General features: G+C 39.9%; 1 protein-coding gene across 1 annotated transcript in view; it reads left to right on the forward strand.

Moving 5' to 3' along the window:
* ADAMTS19 (ADAM metallopeptidase with thrombospondin type 1 motif 19) overlaps nucleotides 1-20,289 on the forward strand; it is a 229,737-nt gene that overhangs the window by 189,848 nt on the left and 19,600 nt on the right. The window contains exons 19-21 of the mRNA XM_029941162.1: nucleotides 8,066-8,201; nucleotides 12,559-12,763; nucleotides 16,437-16,589. Of these exons, the coding sequence (XP_029797022.1) occupies nucleotides 8,066-8,201; nucleotides 12,559-12,763; nucleotides 16,437-16,589 (494 nt within the window). The remainder of the gene's footprint in view (nucleotides 1-8,065; nucleotides 8,202-12,558; nucleotides 12,764-16,436; nucleotides 16,590-20,289) is intronic.

The following is a 20,289-nucleotide window of genomic DNA, read 5'->3' on the forward strand; positions in this document are numbered from 1 at the left end:
GCCATGTAGTACTCCATCGTGTATATATACCACATCTTCTTGATCCACTCATCAGATGATGGACACTTAGGCTCTTTCCATGTTTTGGCTACTGTTGACATTGCTGCTATGAACATTGGGGTACGTGTGCTCCTAACCATCAGCATTTCTGTATCCCTTGGGTAAATCCCTAGCAGGGCTATTGCTGGGTCATAAGGGAGTTCTATGGATAGTTTTTTGAGGAAGCTCCACACTGTTTTCCAGAGCAGCTGCACCAGTTTACATTGCCACCAACAGTGTAGGAGGGTGCCCGTCTCTCCACACCCTCACCAGCATCTCTAGTCTTGATTTGTTCATTTTAGCCACTCTGACTGGTGTGAGGTGATATCTCAGTGTGGTTTTGATTTGTGTTTCCCTGATGATGAGTAAACGTTTTTTTCTATACTGAGTTGAAAGTAGATGGACTAAAAGAAAAGAGTAGAAGTAGAGAGATCAGTCAGGAAGTTATTACAATAATCCAAGAAAGAGATGTTGGTAGCTTGACCACACTGGTAGCAGTAGACATGGGGGAAGTGGTCCAGGTTCTGTAGGTGTAGAAAGAAGAAAGGGAGGGTGGTCTGGTCATAGCAGTGAGGAGCTTGGATAGCCATGCAACCTGTATATCCAAAGATATGGACCTGAGCAAAAAAATGGCTACCCTGTTGGAAGTTTCTGGAAAAGCAAATGGTACCCTCAGGAGATAGTGTAAAAAGGTGCCAGGGACATCCAGAGGTACAGAGGATGGGGAAGAGGATTTTTGCCAGAGAGCTCAGAGCCTCTGTGTTCCCAGTTGACCCCTAGTACACCTGGTCCTCGCAGGTAGCCAGAGCAAAGGCAACATCAGGGGACAAGAGAAGAAGACACAGGACACACTTTGATCCTGAGGATACAGAGTAATTACAGGGAATGATGTCAAATTGCTCTAGCAATTTAAAAAAATATATTATGGGTCATCCTTGCCTCAGTGACATTTACATTGGTCGTGTTTCTCCAGGGACCCATTATCACCGAGTGACTTGGGATCCTCTGCCCTCCTGTCTTCTCCTGCTAGCGCCCCCGTACACATACAGGACCCTGGTCCTCTGTCCCACCCATTCTTTGGTGCTGCCAGGACCCATTTCAGTTAGGGGGTTCTGCTTCACATCCTCTATCCTAATAAAAAGCAGAAAGAAAATTAGAAACAAATACATTTGAAATGAAAATCTATACAGTTAGTGTTTGCTCTTTAATATAACTCAGATAAGGAAGACCAGCCCCCATCCAGTGGTGAGCTATGGGGCAGTACAGTGCTGACAGGGTTGATAGTTCTTGTTAGAGCACTGAAAGGCATTCATTAAAATCTGTTTGTATTTGAAACTCTAGACAGAAAAATGTTTGCCCAATAAATTTCGTTTTCCTCACTTTTTTCTTTCCTCTGTAATTGCACTCTAATAGGAGCCACATTATAAGTAAACATATAGAATTTGTCAGTCTTATTTTGAACAAACAAATTTGGACTGGGGGGTGGCTTAAAATTTTTTTCCCTAAAATCACATTCATTACAATGTAGACTGTGTTTTGCCAGTTACCAAACCTTAAGGAATAGAGGTTCGCTATAAATTCTTTAAGGTTCAGAGTCCGGGGTGTCTAGGTACTCTTAAGCATAACTTATTATTAATATGAGAAAATGTAAATGCGTAGAGATTAAGGGGCTTCCCATGGTCACATGCCCAGTGAGGACAGAGTTCGAGTTGGAATCCAGGACTCCTAAATTCAAATCTTCTCTCACATCATATTTTCTTCAAGAGCAGCTCAGAAGCCTGAATGTCAGTTGTTTTCACAAAATAGAGCATGTCCCGAAGAGATCATATAACTTTTGTTTGGATTCAAAGAAGTGTCTTTTTTTTAATCCGTTCAATTAGAATTTAGATACGTTTTTAATTTTTATTTCAAATGGCTTATTTTGTAAAACAAATCTTAATTAAACCCAATCTTTATATGATTGGCACTTGCACAGACATCCTCTCTCAAATCTGTTCCACTGTGTTCATTCAACAGTTTTCAATTATCTTTATGTTAATAGGGTACATACTCCTTTCAATGCCAAGATATTTCTGGGCTTTTGGTATTATTTTCCTTTGCAGTTCATAAATAAAGTGGATGGACAGGATTTCAGGAAACGCATCATTTCTAACTTTGTATTGTCCATTTTATAGCCAGAAAGAGCTCTGTAATCTTTCAGCATATTCATGAATTAAAGGAGAGTCAGTTCAAAGCACAGAACATTGGAAACAGATTCGTGCAAAATTTATCTTCAACAGCAAAGAGGAATAATAGCACTATTTTATTTCACAGGACTATATTAAGTAAGAGCAAATAAAATATCACAGAGCAGTATGAAATTTCAATGTTTGACATGTTATTTTTTGGATTCTGTTGTAAGGCATTAGATTGCCAGCAATAAGGGGTAAAAAGAAGTTTTTTAAAAGGTCCCTACCATCAGGTAGCTAAATTTTTATTGTAATGATCTTATATGTCAGCATCTCAAAACTGTTTAGAGTGAAAACTCAAAGTTAATTCACTTTGCATTTTAGTTAGTTTTATTAATAGTAGTTCTTACAAGATATAAAAAGCCATTTAAAAGGGATATTTTTAAATATCAAATGGATGTTGATGATCTCAAGAAAATTTTTCCAACAGAATAACATATATGCTTTTTAACCTTGTCTTTTCAAATTCTTTCTATTTTTAAATGTTTATTTATTTTTTGAGAGAGAGAAAGAGATGGAGACCTACTGTGAGTGGGGGAAGGGCAGAGAGGGAGAGGGAGACACAGAATCTGAAGCAGGCTCCAGGCTCTGAGCTGTCAGCACAGAGCCTGACGAAGGGCTGAAACCCACAAACCATGAGATCATGACCGAGCCGAAGTTGGACGCCCAACTGACTGAGCCACCTACAGGCCCCTCATCTTTTCACATTCTAATGATAGTTCTAGAAAAATTTGAAGGGGTTTATCATTTTGTATTTTTGCATCGGCCGCTGAAATGGAGTCCTTTTATTTTCAAACAGTTTAAAGTCTATTTGGGAAATAAATGTTTACTTTGCATTGGTGTTCTAAAACATCTAAATACTCTTTGAAGGTATTTTCTAAATTTGTTTTGACACTTCAGATGTGTGGATCACTAGATCAAGTTCTTTTTGACACAAAAGAGCTGTTTTAAGTGCTCTTGGACTTCAGAGGCATTAGAAGTATATCATTTCCTAATATCTAAGGGTAGTATGTGAAATCAGCATTCCACATACTGGATACAATAACTGTAATACTCTAGAATTTATTTTGAGCTAGTGGATGAATTAATGATATAAAACCTAGAAAAAAGACTCCAAAATTCAATAACCCCTTTTGAAATAAATAAATAGTTAAACAGGCTTTTAGGAAGTCTAACGAGATACAATTTGAAGGGAACAAAGTAGGTCAAATACCACATTCTTCACATAGTCCGAACCCTACCAGCTGACAACTCTCAATGTTGGTTTTGTATCATGAGATCCTTTAGACACAGCTTTCCTTGTGCATGAACAGATTCTGAGGAGGATCCGAGCCCTGGATCCAAGCTGAGGAGACATCTTTAAACGGAATACCTGTACTTTTTCACTGGTGCTGTTTGTTTCCGTTTTTTGATTTTAAAGGCACACTGCATGCACCGCAGTAGATGTTGTTAGTTGAAGAAAATGCACCAAAGTACATTTTTTTCCTCTGCATTATTTCACTTTAATAATAGTTAATGCAGTTTTGTATTCCAGTTTCTTTAATAAGAATATTTTATATTAATGTAAACTCTTTATCAACTTGAATTTTAATACCTACGTGATAATTCATTCACTGAAATTGTGATAGATAACTATGCCCCACAGTTAGTCATGTGGTTTGCAAGTGATTTTTTACCATTTTAGGAAGTAGTCTTGAGATGAACAGAAAGCACTTTGGCCTTGACTTACATGCTTACATATCACGCATTGATTCCTTTACCAATACTGAACGTGCCCTCACTATTGCTAAGTGGTCCAATGATGAGTGATTTCTGCTTTTAGAGGATTCACTGTTCATTTTGTAGGGGCCAGATAGTAATAAAATCACTGTACTGAGTGGTATGGGATGATGTGGAAAGCTTTCCAGGGATATGCATAGGTGCAAAGGTACTCAGGTTCGTGAGAATATTTATTTCTCGGGTGCAAAATATGAGGATCAAGGAGTGGAAAATAATTTGACCATTTTTTACTTTTTATAGAAAGACGCTAGTGCATGAAAGTCTTGATATTTATGCTAGGACTCAGGTTAAATTCACCTTGAAAGTTATGGGATCCCATTAAACTGTGTATGTGCATGGAGATGATAAGCTCAGTTTGGATTACATACTGGGTATTGTAACCAATACAGAACAAAAATATTTTCTTTAAAACAAGATGTAACAGTCATATTAATATTAAGCCCAAGCCCGAAGGAAAATGTTTACAGAAATTCAAAAAAAAAACAGCTAAGAATTAAATGGAATGCACAATTTTGCAAGTTGGTCAAGTTAGAAAAATATATGCTTTAAGAAAACCCTGCATTTTACATCTTTCTAAGAAGTGCTCAGAGAAGTGCCCTTCATCCTTATCTAAATATATTTACTTTTGGTTTATTTGCTTGCTGGCCATTTTGAGTTCAATATAAAATAAATAAACAAGTAATTTAAGAGAAAATTATAAAGACAAATGCATATGTATAATCTCCGTCTTGTAGAGGTCCACAATTTTATTTAAAAGTTTGGAACGTCCAATAATATAGAGAGAATTTCACCTATATATTTTGAAATACTGAACACATTTCCAAGAACGTGTTTCCACATTGATGATGCCAGTTCTAGAAATGTGATCTATGTGGATAGAATATAGTTTTATTTAAAAATATCCATTTCATGGAGTTAAATACAGAGCATAGAAAAAAGATCAGCTTATATCTAAGACGAAAAGAAGGCACATCGTCTACTATCTTGTCTTTGTTAAGTGTCTTCAGAGAACTGTCAGTAAATAAAAATTACCTTTCGTTTTCACATTTTGCCCAAATTTGACAATGAGACCAATTGCAAAATGGTTATCTTCTTGTATTCATAACTGTATTCAAAGCATCAAAACTGATTTCCTCAATACCAATTTAATGGGAATGACCCAGAGGTGAAGTTAATTGCCATAAAGCAAGTAATACCCTGTCAACAGCTTGCAGCTGCTCATGGTTCAGGCAGAGAGCCAGTTACTTCGTCACTTTGGGTCCATCCCTAGGTTCCACAGTGCGGGATGCGTTGTAAATACTGCTATTAGATGCTAGAATGGAAATTTCCTGTGTTGGCTAGAACATAAAAATATATAAAAGAAAAAAGTCAAACAATAACATTTCCATATGGCTTGAAGATCTAGTTGTATTTTCCTAGGCATAGTATGCCTGTAGCTGAGCAATAGATTTCTTCCCCCCTCATTCTATTGTTTTTGTTCAATGAAATATTTTAAAAGTGAGGCCAAGCCTATTCTCTCTGCCAAAAAAACGTCTGATGTGAGCTTCTTTGCTACAGTATAGATGGAAATGTCCCAGTTCATCATCACACGCCTTTCCACTTTCCTTGAACACCAAGGTGCTCCCTGAAATGAGGTAGATACCTGTGTCTCTTTTGATATATCAACACTTGTCCTCAAAACATTTTTTTCGATAGCTTCATCTGTGAGCTCTAGGGTAGTATAAGTAAAGTTATGCATTTCCTGAAGGAAAGGAAAAAATGCAATCTAGTTAGCTCTGAGTTATTTACTGCATGACTACATATATGTTCACAAAGGCTTTCTGGATGCTGTTAGTCATTTTTGCGTGTGTTGTATCTGGCAGAAAGCCACTCTTTAAATTAGTTTAGGCAACCACATCTATTCTGCAAAAGATCGTCTTAGGAGTTTGAAGGCCTTCAATTCGATTTCAAAACTAACGTTTATAATTAACAAAAGGAATGTGTATTGTAATCCTGCTTTTAAGTGGGCATCATCATAATGTAGAAATTGTTATTTACATATGTTGACATTATACATAACTTGCATAATATCTATTTAATATGTACATCAGGTCATAAAGGTTCACCTGGAGCATGGCAAACCAGGAAGAAGTTACCCAGAACTCTGTGTCCTGATTTTTTACACTTCGGTAACTCCTACCTTTTGAGGCCAGTTTTTTTCTACAAAAAAAAAAAAAACAAAAACATAAGCCATTTCTGCTTTTCTAGCAATTTATCTGAACATTGAAGTTGGTGGTACTGACCATTTCTGTGATTAATTGTGATGCTGCACTCCACCCTTCTTGGCCTTCCAGGGAAGAGCCTGGACAGCCCCTCAGCATTTATCCCTCGTGTTCAAGATTGCCTCTTCCCTACCAGTTGGCATCAGCTTGCCCGACCATGTGAGGTACACAGGTGTGAGGCAGAGATGCTCGTTCAGGCAGGCAGAAGTCCTTGGCCTGGCGCTGCGGTTCAGATCCTGTTCTGTTGCCAAGGTGGGAAAGGGCCTTCCCCATGCCTGCCACAGAATAAGTTGTGTTGCGCCAGAATTCTCCAGACTGGGACCAGTTTGGCCAACATTGTGCTTCCTGTACCAGAAAATAAAACTGAAGATCTAAATGATTTCAATAACATGATGTGCAACAATCACAGATATAATTGTTAGTTCACACACACACACACACACACACACAGGGAGGTGAGGGAGTGGGGAGAGAGCATCCTTTTTTTTGTCTACTAAAAATTGTCATGGGACTATGCTCAGTGTGTTGGGAGGCAAATGAAGGAAATATCTCAACCTACACCTGGTCCTGTGCCTTCTACTGGGCTGTCTCGTTGCCTCTCCCCATCCCCTATTCAGGTCAAAGCAAAAGATACTAAAAAATTATTCCAAGTAGCTCTCTCTCTACATTCCTCCTTTTCTTCTTTCTTGATGCCAGCCTTCCCACTCTGTTAATTAAATGACAGAGTAACCTCTTTGCCACCAGCCCAGCCTGTCGTATTTGGCATGACTGTCATGAATGCTCTGAGTTTCCTAATTACCCATTGCATGACAGTCATGGGACCCTAACTAATGGCCTTTCAGTAGAGACCCAGAAGACTTGAGATTATTTTCTTAATCCTTTGTGACCCATCTGGCTTTAAAATTGTTGGTTGATGTAATTACTTTATAATGTCAAATGGTAAGTTAGATTATTAAATCTTAAATAGATATTTTGACTGTTATACAGAAACAGAATTAGCATATATTTACTAGGCTTTTTAGGTGCCAGATGAAATAATGAAAATGTTGTCAAGTAAGTGTGCTTATCTGGCTCAAGAGAAAAAGAAATACCATACTAGTGATCATTTAACCTACTATAATCAGACTTCATCCTAACAGAGAACAGAGAAAAGTAGAGAAGCCATTTTTCTAAAATCTGGTGAAAAATAGCAGGAATCCCATGGCTTTTTTCAGAAAACATCACAATGAATAGGGAGGAAATGAAAACTTCTAGAAGTCCTCATTGCACCAGAATACTTTTATCAGAGACAATAAGAATAAAGGTGTGGTTTGTACTGAAAATATACAGAAAAGCCTGCTTTCCATAACTTACTATAGAGCACGGATGGTGTAGAGCCAAATGATAAAATACACATGCATGTTTATGTGCTTTCCTGAGAGTATGCAGGTTTTTTGCAAATTAGAGCTTTCTACCACTTAATGCTAAAAGATGGTGTAGTCCTTACCAACAAATCCTTAATTAATGTCTCCACAACTTATGCTACCACAATCCCTTGGGAATGTAATACTTGCCATTTAATATCTAATGAAGAAGACCTACCATTTATCTTTCTTAAGCCTAGGGATGTATTTGCATATAAATTTTAAATCATATCTTCATTAATGTAACTTAAAATTCCTTTACAGATCTGAAAACTACAACCAGCCAATGCACACCTCCTAAATCTATTTACATAAAGGCCTCTCATTTATTTATGTGTTTGTTTGCTCTTTTCAGGAGAAAGGAAGACAACAGTATCTTGCACAAAAATCATGAACAAAAACATCAGCATTGTGGACAACAAGAAATGCAAATACCTAACCAAGCCTGAGCCCCAGATTCGCAAGTGCAATGAGCAACCATGCCAAACAAGGTAACCCTCTCACACCACTTGCTAATGCTCCATTCAGCCATTAGATCACTGGTCTTTAAAACACTCAAAATACTGGGGCACACCTACGTGGCTTAGTTGGTTGAGTGCCGACTTCAACTCAAGTCATAATCTCACAGTTAGTGAGTTTGACCCCCACATCGGGCTCTGTGCAGATTGCTCAGAGCCTGGAACCTGCTTTGGATCCTCTGTCTCCCTCTCTCCGTGCCCGTCTCTCTCAAAATAAACAAAAAAACCCTTTTAGACACTCCAAATATTAACAAAATCCCATTTTCCTAAAGAGAGTGCAAAGGAATATCTACCAAGATGTAAGGTTTTAAACAAGCAAGGTCTAGGAAAGAAAGATAAGTGTGTGGATGGAAAGAACATTAAAACAGAAAGGTATAGGGTGCCTGGGGGCTCAGTTGGTTAAGTTATGACTTTTGATTTTGCTTTAAGTCACGATTTCACAGTTGGCATCAAGCTCCGAGTCAGGCTCTGTGCTGACAGTGTGGAGCCTGCTTGGGATTCTCTCTCCTCTCTTTGCCCCTCTCCTACTCATGTGGGTGCCCATTCTCTCTCTCTCTCTCCCCCTCTCTCTCTCTCTCTCTCAAAATAAATAAACTTAAAAATAAAAGCAGCAAGGCTAGGACTTACATTAACTTTAACTGTATTCTCCACAGTATGAAAACAACCACTAAGTGGGACAAAGGAGGTGTAATTAAAATTACTTGGTGATCTCTTGGTCACTTCTCCAAAAACCTGGCTGTGGGTTGAAATCAGCTGTTTGTTCTTTAAAATCTCTGAGACAGTATGTTGGAACTTCCCAAGGGGGATGGAAACCAAAGCAGGACTGGTTGAGACCCAGTCCCTCCCAGGACACCAGGGACAGTGTGGTCCTCATGGTTTCCCAGGCTGTGTCCTCACTTCCTCTACTTGAGGTCCCAGTGTGACAGCCTGAGCCCTGATTTCTGATCACCTAGTTCCTGAGCTGGGTCCTAGTGACCGGGGAGTCCATTTGTTGTGGGTTCTGTGACTTCCCGGTGAGTAGGAGGCAACAAAGGAAGTAAGAAACTCCTAAGTACGAATCAGACAGTGATGCTGAGCAGCTGAACGTGACATAGAAACCTTAGTAACGGGCAGAGATGAAGTAGAACTGGAGTGTCATTTTGGAGCAGTGTGGAGCAGTTCCCATCAGAGGGCTCCTGAACATCCACGTGCTTTCATGTAAAAAAATTCAGGTTGGGCTTGAGTGGGACTGACCCCCAGTGTCAAAGGTCCTAAAGGCTTTCAGAGGTAGAAGGATTAAAAGAGTGTGAGGCCGCACTGAATCCTCTGGAATCCGGGAACAGGAACCTGTATTCTATCCTGACACTCGGAGATCTGTTGAGGCTCAGGGACTTAGGACGCAGTTAGCTGTGATTTCCTAGGGAGCCGAACGGATCCCCCTCTCATCAGCCCCTGTACAAGGGACAGTGAATTTACATGTCCTTGAACTCAGATATGTGAGTAATTTTATAGTGATCTGTAACTACTATCATCTTCTTCATGACCCTCCACTATAATGAATAAGTATGGGGGGCGGGGGCAGTTTAAAGAGAGAGGAGGAACAAAGCGGCCAATTAACTATCTTTCAACTTTTTTGTCTTAATCTCTTTGGGAATTAGTGTCATCGAGGCTAATGCTCAGTTCTTCGCGTTTCCCTGTTCCCCCTGCCTTTCCCACCTCTGATGTAGCCCTGATCCTGAGTTCCCTGCTTTTCTGGCTTATGGGAAAACTCACTCATTAAGCCCTTCAGATCCAGCTATGCTATATTAATGAGATCTTAAAAGAATTTAGAAAAGCCTTTATTCCTTTACAATGGTGACATGTCGAGGCTTGCTTTTCGGTAGATTCGATGACAAAAGCTGAGTATCAGCTTTTTCTTTCCCTTGCATTCCTGCTGGAATATTCTTGTCCTTCCCCAAAACCCAGGGGAAATTATGCTTCTAAGGTATAGGACAAAAGAGTGATACATAAAAGACCATGCAAAAGATAAAACATATTAATATACTTCCAATGATGTTAAGCTCATTCCCCCTGCCTGGCTATATGCTTTCCAGGATAACTTCATGAGTAGATGATCTAATTAAGCTTTATGTTGGGTGACAAGGTGGTAATCAACAGGAAACGTGACCTAGGGAATTACTGTTCCCTGCAGGCAAGCCCTTGACGCCCCTCTGTTCAGTGAGCGACAGATAGAGCAGCAGTTTTTGGCCTTTGCCAAAGGAATCGGGACTGTTTTTGTTACTGCCATTCCTAAGACTTAGCTTTTTCGGTATCTCTATTTTTTCTTCTTTTTTTTTTAATATTTATTTATTTTTAGGAGAGCACAAGTGGTGGAAGGACAGAGAGGGGGGATGGGGATCCGAAGCGGGCTCTGCTGACAGGCAGGCAGCGGTGAGCCCAATGTGGGACTCGATCTCATCAATAGTGAGATCATGACCTGAGCCAACATCGGACACTCAACCAACTGAGCCACCCAGGCGCCCCTCTGTCTCTTTTAACAGATACTGAAATGCCTGCTTATCTTGTGTTAAATTATTTGCTAGAATATTTCATAACTTTGTTTCACATACCATATAACTTTCCCATTTGGAGGAAAGAGCATTGGGTTTTCCTGGTATATCAGGAATCTTGAATGAGTTGGAATATGAAGACTAGAACCTATTTGTCACTTCCTAACTTGGTCTGTGAAGGATCGGAAAGTACCATACACACCATTTACTGTTCATTCACTGACCTTGGCGATCTTGGGGGGAAATGCCTTGTTAATGACTTGGTAAAATGAATAGTTTCAAAAGGTCACTACATTTCTGAGTGAGAAATTTTTGCAGCTGGAGACTGGATGTCTTTTGTGTTAGAGAATGTTATCTTCCTTCCCTTGGAAAAGGAGTCAGTATATCACAAACCACCAAGAAGCGATGTCAGTGAGGTTAACCAAAATACAAATATCATGAATCACTTTTCAGGCATAGGCCTTGGTTCTTCCTGAAATAAATTTGGGGAGGTGTTTAAATGAGTGGTCCTTAGGTTAGATCCGAATTCATTAGAAAAAGAGGTGCCTTGGACATGTGTCACTGCCCCGGATACATCCTTGGATAAAGGATGCCCATCTAGGTATTAAATACATGTGTATGGGCCGAATCACTGAATCAGTGAAACCCAAGAATAACAGTGGAGTTCTTGAGGACCTTTACAATGAGGTCACGTGATGTGTAGTGTCTGGGATCACACTGCAGGGACATAGAGGCTAGCCTGAAGAAGCACACGTAGCTTTATCCGTAATACATCCCAGCCTCAGAAATCTTGCTGCAGGCTCTAGGCGTGAGGTACTAATGATTGATTCCCCCAGGCAAGAGGGCATTCTCAGTGACAGGGTTCTGTTACCTTGCTGGTACCCGCCTCTGTCTCCTGGTGACGCCTTCCACAGCCTCACTTCAGTTTCTGACTCTACAACCTTGTGACCCTGGGTAAGTTGCTAAATCTCTCTTGCCTTGGTTTCCCTCTCCGTGAGTTGTACTCAACACATGGAGCTATTGTGAAGATTTAAAACACGAGGAATAACCCACGTATGTTAGCACCTGGACCCTTACGAGGCATCCAGCGTGCCCATATGATAAGCAGTCACAGGCAAAGCATGTCCTATGGTGTGGACAGAATGTCGTTCTTTGAGATTCTGATAAGCATAAGACCCTGAGGGGGCGCTCGGGTGGCTCAGTCGGCTAGGCATCTGACTCTTGATTTTAGCTCAGGTCATCATCTCACAGTTTGAGTTTGAGCCCATATTGGGCTCTGCACTGTCAGCACAGAGCCTACTTGGGATTCTGTCTCTCCCTCTTTATCTGCCCCTCGCCTGCTCTCTAAATCAACAAACCAACAAACCAAACAAGGCCCTGAGATACGAAATAAGAAGGATTCAAAATGATAGAAAGCACAGGTGTTTTGTACAAAACTATATGAGTCAAAAAATTTAAAAAGGGGGGGGCGCCTGGGTGGGTCAGTCGGTTGAGCGTCCAGCCTTCGGCTCAGGTCATGATCTCACGGCTCGTGGGTTCGAGCCCCGCATCAGGCTGTGTGCTGACGGCTAGCTCAGAGCCTGGAACCTGCTTTGGATTCTATCTCTGACCCTCCCCTGCTCGAACTGTCTCGCTCTGTCTCTCAAAAATAAATAAAAAACATTTTAAAAAATTAAAGTAAATAAATAAAATGAAAAAAGGTACAAAGTCACTGTGCAACAATTCTAACTCTAGACATTTAAAATATACACAGTGGGTCGATATCTTTGAACTTGCTTCAGTGGTTCTTGCTTTACTTTTAGATGGATGATGACAGAATGGACCCCCTGTTCACGAACTTGTGGAAAAGGGATGCAGAGCAGACAGGTGGCCTGTACCCAGCAACTGAGTAACGGGACTCTGATCAGAGCCCGGGAGAGGGACTGCTCCGGGCCCAAGCCCGCCTCCGCCCAGCGCTGCGAGGGTCAGGACTGCATGACCGTGTGGGAGGCAGGAGTGTGGTCTGAGGTACCTTGCGCGCCCCTCCCTTCCCACCTCCTTTCTCTCCTCTGATGCCCCGCTTGTCTGACCTCATGTGCTATCATGTTCAGAATCTCTGTACACAGCAGTTTCAATACCATCTATTAATTTTTCTGACAATAATGAGGATGTACTCATTATATGTAATTTTGCAAACAGAAAAAGATAAAGTTATTTACTGTATTCATTAAATTTTATAACAATCAAAAATGTACTTTATATACATTTAGGATGCTGCTTTTTCATTTATGTAACATGAGTAGACTCTTCAGGTGGCAGGTTTTTCTTAAATTTTTTTAATGTTTATTTAGTTTTGATAGAAACAGAGAGAGCTTGATAGGGGGAAGGGGCAGAGAAGGAGGGAGACACAGAATCCAAAGCAGGGTCCAGGCTCCGAGCTGTCAGCACAGAGCCCGACACAAGGCTCAAACCCATGAACCGTGAGATCACCACCTGAGCTGAAGTCAGACACCCAACCAACTGAGCCACCCACGTGCCTCCGGAAATTTTAATACACATTTGATTCATTGTCCCTGAACACTTGAAAGAGAAGAACAAGAAAGGACATTATCTTTTAACACCCATCTCCTAGAAGCAAGGACTCTGCTTTTACTTCATATTTAGTATATTGCTTGTATTTAGTCATCCATCTAAAAAGTTAATAGTTTCACCATTGTGTAGTAGAGCTCAGAGACATTAAGTAGTTTACCCAGTATTCTACCTACTTGGGAGAACTGGGATTTGAACCCATTGCGTTCAGACTCATTGCACCTCACACCCATTAACATGTAGTCTGTAGCAAACACATGTTTGCTGTATGCTTTATTTCTTTTATCCTGATACATATCTTTGCATAATAATATGCAGCAGTCTGGGCACCTGGGTGGCTCAGTCAATTGGGCGTTCAACTTTTCAGCTCAGGTTGTGATCTCATAGTTTATGGGCTCAAGCCCACAAACTGTGCTGACATCTCACAGGCTGGAGCCTGCTTCACATAGATTCTCTGTGTGTCTCTCTCTCTGCCCCTCTTCTGCTCATGCTCTGAATCCTCAAAAATAAATAAACATTAAAGATTTTATATAAAAAATAATAAATAGCAATCATTACTTACATTTTCTAACTGCTCTGAAGCATCTTAGGTACGAATGTGGATACAAGCGCGCACACAAACACGCTGCCACCCACACACGTGAGCACAGACACACGCAAATGCACACCCAGAGCCAGATCATTCCGATCTTACTTTCAGATGCAGAATATTAGATAGGCTATAAAACTGACAGAAAATGCTGCGTTACCATGAGTAGCTAATCCTTTGAAAATGAGGATAAAGTAGCTTAGATAAGAAGGTTTTGGACTATTCTTCAATTAACCCAACCCTCTGCACCCACCAAAGCACATTGGCAAGTAGCAAGACTTGCTTTTCGTTTTCTGAGCTATACCTGGCTGCTTACCAGATTCTCCTCCATTTTTATGTGTGGTCTGACAATGAATACAGCATCTAATATTACATCCAAATGAATCTGTTGAATCTGGAGAGAAGATTCACGTGAGCAAAGGAAAATCTCTACCTCCAGCCTAACCGTAATGTTTTTGGAAACTCTTTAGGAGGAAATAGGTCAGAAAGATTCTATACGGATTTTTGGCACCATCTGGGAGAAATAATATATCTCACTGCAGTCTACCAATTTAAAACATGTTTCTCTTGTTTTTATTTAATTTAAACATTGATTTTACGGATCAAGGTTACTTCCAATTGCAAAAAAATTAAAATATATAAATTTTAAAATGCCAAGTCACACATCTAGTCCACTTTAAAGCTCAACATATTCAAACATGAGCCATAAATTATGAACAGTTACTCATTTATGCAAAATGTGCCATATTTAAAATATCATTAGTTTCATGCTCAGGTTTTCAAAAACACACCTGTTAGAGTTGACGTGCTTATTCTTATACTGCATCATTGTTAAATGTATACTTGCAACTCTTGTTTTGGGACCTTTTTCAGTCACAAATATTCATCAAATTTTCAAGTGTCCCCATATCTTTCATCCATTCCCTTCTCTCCGTCCTTCCCCTTCTCTGCCCAGTGCCACTGGGCAGAGTGTCCAGACCGTCTGTGATGTGGACCTTTGTAAAGCAAGAAGCTTTACACATATTCCATAATGAGGGGTACAAATGAAAAAGGGCTGCTAGATTGCGCCTAGAAAAACTTGGTGGGATATACAAATATGCATACATGTTTGTATGGTTTTTAAAAATTTTTTTACATGTATTTATTTTTGAAAGAGAGAGACAGAGCACAAGAGAGGGAAGGGCAAAGAGAGATAGAGAAAGACACAGAATCCAAAGCAGACTCCAGGCTCTGAGCTGTCAGCACAGAGCCTGATGCAGGGCTTAAACCCACAAACTGTGAGATCATGACCTGAGCCGAAGTCGGATGCTCAACTGACTGAGCCACCCAGGCGCCCTATACATGTTTGTATGTTATGTCATCTCAAATCAGGCATTTATGAAATGAAGCACACTATTTTTCAACTGAATTATATTTTCAGTGCATGCAGCCATTGAGGATGATGATTTCTAGGGCTATATAATTATGCAATTAAATACTTAACTTTATTTGCTAAGATTTTCTCTCTTTTAGCTTGAAGAAAAGTTTGTGAGAAATTACACTCTCTAAAAAAATTGGGGTTTTTTTGCAAACATTTCTGAGGGCTCAAACAAACTAAACCTTAGCCAAACTAAAATGAATTCTCTGACATAATTGTACACAAAAAATTTGATGCCAGTCAAGGTTAGTATTTTACATTTTGATCACTGTGTATTATTTGTCTTTAATAAACAATCCCTATGTTGTATCGATCTCTGTCATAATGGGCCAGTAGTCCTGAAACTCCTTTTCCTCCAGCCTGTGTCCTAAGCTATCCGGCTCCTGGTACCAGGGGAAAGCCAGGTGTTTTCCTACTCTGTCCTTCAACCTGGTCTCTGTGTGAGTGAGAGGCTTATGAGTGATGATTAGAAACCTTCTGTAATAGTGGGCACCTGATGGCTCACTTGGCTAAGCATCTGACTCTTAATCTCAGCTCAGGTCTTGATGTCGGAGTCATGAGTATAAGCCCCACATTGGACTCCACACTGAGAGCTTCGCCTACTTAAAGAAAGAAAGAAAGAAAGGAAGGAAGGAAGGAAGGAAGGGAGGGAGGGAGGGAGGGAGGGAGGGAGGGAAGGAAGGAAGGAAGGAAGGAAGGAAGGAAGGAAGGAAGGAAGGAAGGAAGAAAGAAAGAAAGAAAGAAAGAAAGAAAGAAAGAAAGAAAGAAAGAAAGAAAAGAAAAGAAAAGAAAAAGAAAGGGGCACCTGGGTGGTTTAGTCGTTGGTTAAACATCCAACTCTTGATTTCAGCTCAGGTCATGATCTCACGGTCCATCGGATCAAGCTCTGTGCCGGGCTCGGCACTTACAGTGCGAAGCCGCTTGTGATTCTCTCTCTCCCTGTCTCTCTGCCCCGCCCCTGCTTGTGCTCTCTCTCACTCTCTCTCAAAATAAATAAATTTTAAAAAACATGTTAAAGAGAAAGAAGTATTACTTAACATCCTCTAACCAGCAGTCTATATCTCCCAATCATGGCTTCACCCAGACTCTCTGATGTTTTCCTCTAGTGTTCAGTCAAGTGCGGCAAAGGCGTCCGTCATCGGACGGTGAGATGCACGAACCCCAGGAAGAAATGCGTCCTCTCCACCAGACCCAGGGAGGCTGAGGATTGTGAGGATTACTCAAAATGCTATGTGTGGCGAATGGGTGACTGGTCTAAGGTAAGAATCTTCTCGGTGTTATGTTGCAGTCGTGTCTGCGTTGCCCTGGGTGCTGTAACTACACGGCATGCCGTTTAGGACAAGGAGAGGACAGAGGTAGAGGTTGTGGGCGATGCGGTGTTACATTCCCAGGTTCAAATCCATGATCACGATCTCTATAGAACTGTTTTAAAGATTAAATATGCTCAAAGGTAGAAAGCTCTGAAGACCGTTTTTGACTTTCTGATGCAAAGGAAGCCAGCAAAAAACAGCTATCTATTGTTCTTTTGTGGTGAGTTTTTATTCATAATCCTTCTTTGTCAGAATATTTTTGCATAAAACTGATCTGTTAAGTAGAATACTGTCAAATGAGTCCATTGAAAATATAACTAATTGGGGCAGTGACAGAATCAACCAGAGGCCATTCCCATCTTAATATATAAAAGGCATTCTTTTTCCCACCAATTTTGGGGGTTGTGACTAGAAGACAAGGAAAGGAACTTGTCCTTTGGTCGAATCAAGTGGACACAACTCATGTGGCAGGTGAACAATAACTTTAATGTTGTGATAATAGTGTTATTTAAATTCATAAATTAAGTAGAGCCCCATGTATAAATGAGCAGAAAATAGCTCATCTATTCAGTCTACATAAAGTATTAATCCCATATGTTAAGATAAAATTCCGAGGGCACGTACGTGCCTCAGTCAGTTAAGTGTCTGTCTCTTGTTTTTGGCTCAGGTCATGATCTCACAGTCACGAGACTGAGCTCTGTGTTTGGCTCTGCACCGGGCATCAAGGCTGCTTGAGATTCTCTCTCTCTCCCCTGCTCTCCACCTCCCCCCTTGCTTTAAATTTAAATAAATTGTAAAAGTATTTTTTTAATTTATTTATTTTGAGAGAGAGATCATGAGCAGGGGAGGGGCAGAGAGAGAGAGAGAGAGAGAGAGAATCACAAGCAGGATCTACAGCGTCAGCTTGGAGCCTGATGCAGGGCTCACGCTCACAAACCTCGAGATCATGACCTGAGCTGAAACTAAGAGTCGGATGCTTAATTGACTGAGACACCCAGGCTCCCCTGCAAAAAAGCATTCAAGATAAAATTCTGATCTTATCAGGGGGGAAATAGCTCTCAGCTGCTAGTCTTCAGACACTTAAGTATTAATCAAATAATCCCCTGTGCATTGCCACATCAACTGTGATATTATATACCTGTTATTATGAAATCATAAAATTCTAAGGCTTCGAAGAGACATAATAAATCTTCTCTTCTTTCCCATTATTTTATATGTGAAAAATAAAAAGGTGGCTGCTGAGGCATGGTAGGGAGTGTGGTGCTTTATTTCATAAAGAGTCCTAAAGGACATTCTGGAAGAAATCTTCTCATTGTATAATGTGACCAGGGTTAGCCAGGTTGCCTAATGTTTCCCCAAAAGAAATTCCTGACATTTAAAATCTATTTTCTTGTGGTTACTAACACCTTTCCTCTTTAAAAATGTTTGCGTATTAGCATCACATCGGAGTTCTCTTGAACCATACTCTTCTTTCTAAGACCTGCAACGTCTAAAGTTTACATCAGGACTCCTTAAAGGATGCATTTGTAAACAACTTAAATTCGTCCCTCACGACAGAATTGGGAAATATTCAGCCCAATCCAGGCGGCTTTGAACTGGTGAACCATGGAAAGAAATTTCACACTTTAGAGTAAACAGCTTTTAGAGAAGAAAATATTCCAAATGAACCACAGATGATTTCTTTTCAGGGCTGATGTTTTCCTAATTCTAAGACAAGGAAATACAGCGGGAGGACAGGAAAGCCTGTGGCGTGGAAGTCGAGGGAGGAGAATGACTGTCCCAACTCCGTCATTAGTCCAGTTGGTCCGGCTTTGAAAACCTCTGTGTCTTTGCTTTCATGGGAGGGAAATAAGGAAAGTAAAGGGCACCGTTCATTGCTTTCAAGCCGTTCATACATCAATTCTTTCTTCAGCACTGATGGTATAAAATAGGATCAGGAAATGCCAGTCCTCGGTGGAGGGATGGGGGAAGGTCACCTGTTGTTCCCTTTTAATGGTGGGAACTCCACATTTGTTTATTTTGGCTAATGAAAATTGAGATGTTTTCCTTAAACAAGTCTTCTCTAAGAGAAAGTTTAAAACCCACCATAATAGATGTATTTTTCCAGCTTTGTTCATTAATAGGACTATTTTAAGTGATAAATGTTAACCTCCAGTTCAAAGCAAAAATTGTAATTACAAAAAAAAAACGCAAGATCCAGGTTTTGTTGTGACTGATGACACAACTGTAAATTCCTACCTTGCCGTGTGCAGAAATACAGCTAGCAAATCCTATTTGTATGACAAGTACTATTGCTGTTGATTAATTAATGTGCCTCTGGTTAAATCTTAAACAAAATCAAAATTAATTAACTGGGGAGATCATGAAAAACAAGACTTTTGTTTTTCTGTGCCAAGCCTGAAAAAATATTTTTTCCAGTGTTGCCATAATTACATGTGTGTATATTTTTAGGTATACTTAGAGTGAATTACTTTAAGTTGGTTTTGTTGAGTTCTTATAGTGCTACCCAGCATAGCCTTTGTGAGTAAGGAAAGAAGCAAATGGCTCTAATAACTATTCATCTTTATTCAATGACTCTTTACCTTTGTCTCTTCGCCTGTTTGCTTTTGTTTGCTTATTTAGATGATTCAGTCCGTTGCGTTTTTTTCTTTATATGAATATTGTCTGCTCTTACCTGAGACCAGTTTCCTTGTTCTTTTTTATGACCAGGATCTCAGCATAACAGATTTAAACAGCATGCACAAATTAAAGCCAGTGACTTCGTGTGAACTTTATTGATTTCACCCCTTCTTTTTCACTCCTAAGATATCACTTTCATTTTAGAATAAAGACCATCCTAAAATAATTACAGAGAAAAGGAACGATGCTGCGATGATTTAGTTTCAGTGATTAAAGTATTCCTGGACAGAGGAAGCCATGGATTTCTTATTCTTATCAGCGATGTCTAGGGAATAGACTTAGCAATAAGACGTGTGCAGTTGTGGGTAGATTTCTGTGCTCCTAGGAGGACAATTAATCTGTCAGTTTCACTTAAATTCTGCTAATATTTTTTAAACTATTGATAAACCTAAGTGCACTTAAAATTAAGCGTTGGGTTGGCTTTAATCAAGGATATTCAATTAGCTATGCATAAAATCTTGCTGTACAACCCTGTTCTTCCCTCAATAGGGGTGAAGCACTAAAGAATCAGTTAAAAGAATAATATGTTCTCAGCTTCTCCCACTATCAAAACATCCTTGATCACTATTGGGCTAAGGCTATATCGGCTGAATGGAGGCTTTCTAAGAAAATGGCTTATTCCTCAAACTGTGTTCACTGCATTTGTTTCAGCCTATGTGATGTCTATCATTTATGTTTTGGTGATTTTGTGTAAGCAGTGGAAAACCTGCTCTCAGCTTGAAAAAGAAAAATATAAATACCGGATTATTCAAAAGAGAAAAATCTGTCGTGAAACTATTACCTCTCTGATTCCCAGGTAGATGTAATACAGCTTTTGTTGAACAATGTTTGCATTTATTCCACTGAGACTAGAAAATTGGCAAAAATAGGGCACAAACAATGTAGTTGCTTTGTTCTAGCTTGCATTAACCAGTGACACAATTATATTGCCACATTCTGGCTACGTCTCTGATATAGATATGGCCTTAGG

Source organism: Suricata suricatta, chromosome 6 (genome assembly GCF_006229205.1).
Source record: "Suricata suricatta isolate VVHF042 chromosome 6, meerkat_22Aug2017_6uvM2_HiC, whole genome shotgun sequence".
Taxonomy (NCBI): Eukaryota; Metazoa; Chordata; class Mammalia; order Carnivora; family Herpestidae; genus Suricata; species Suricata suricatta.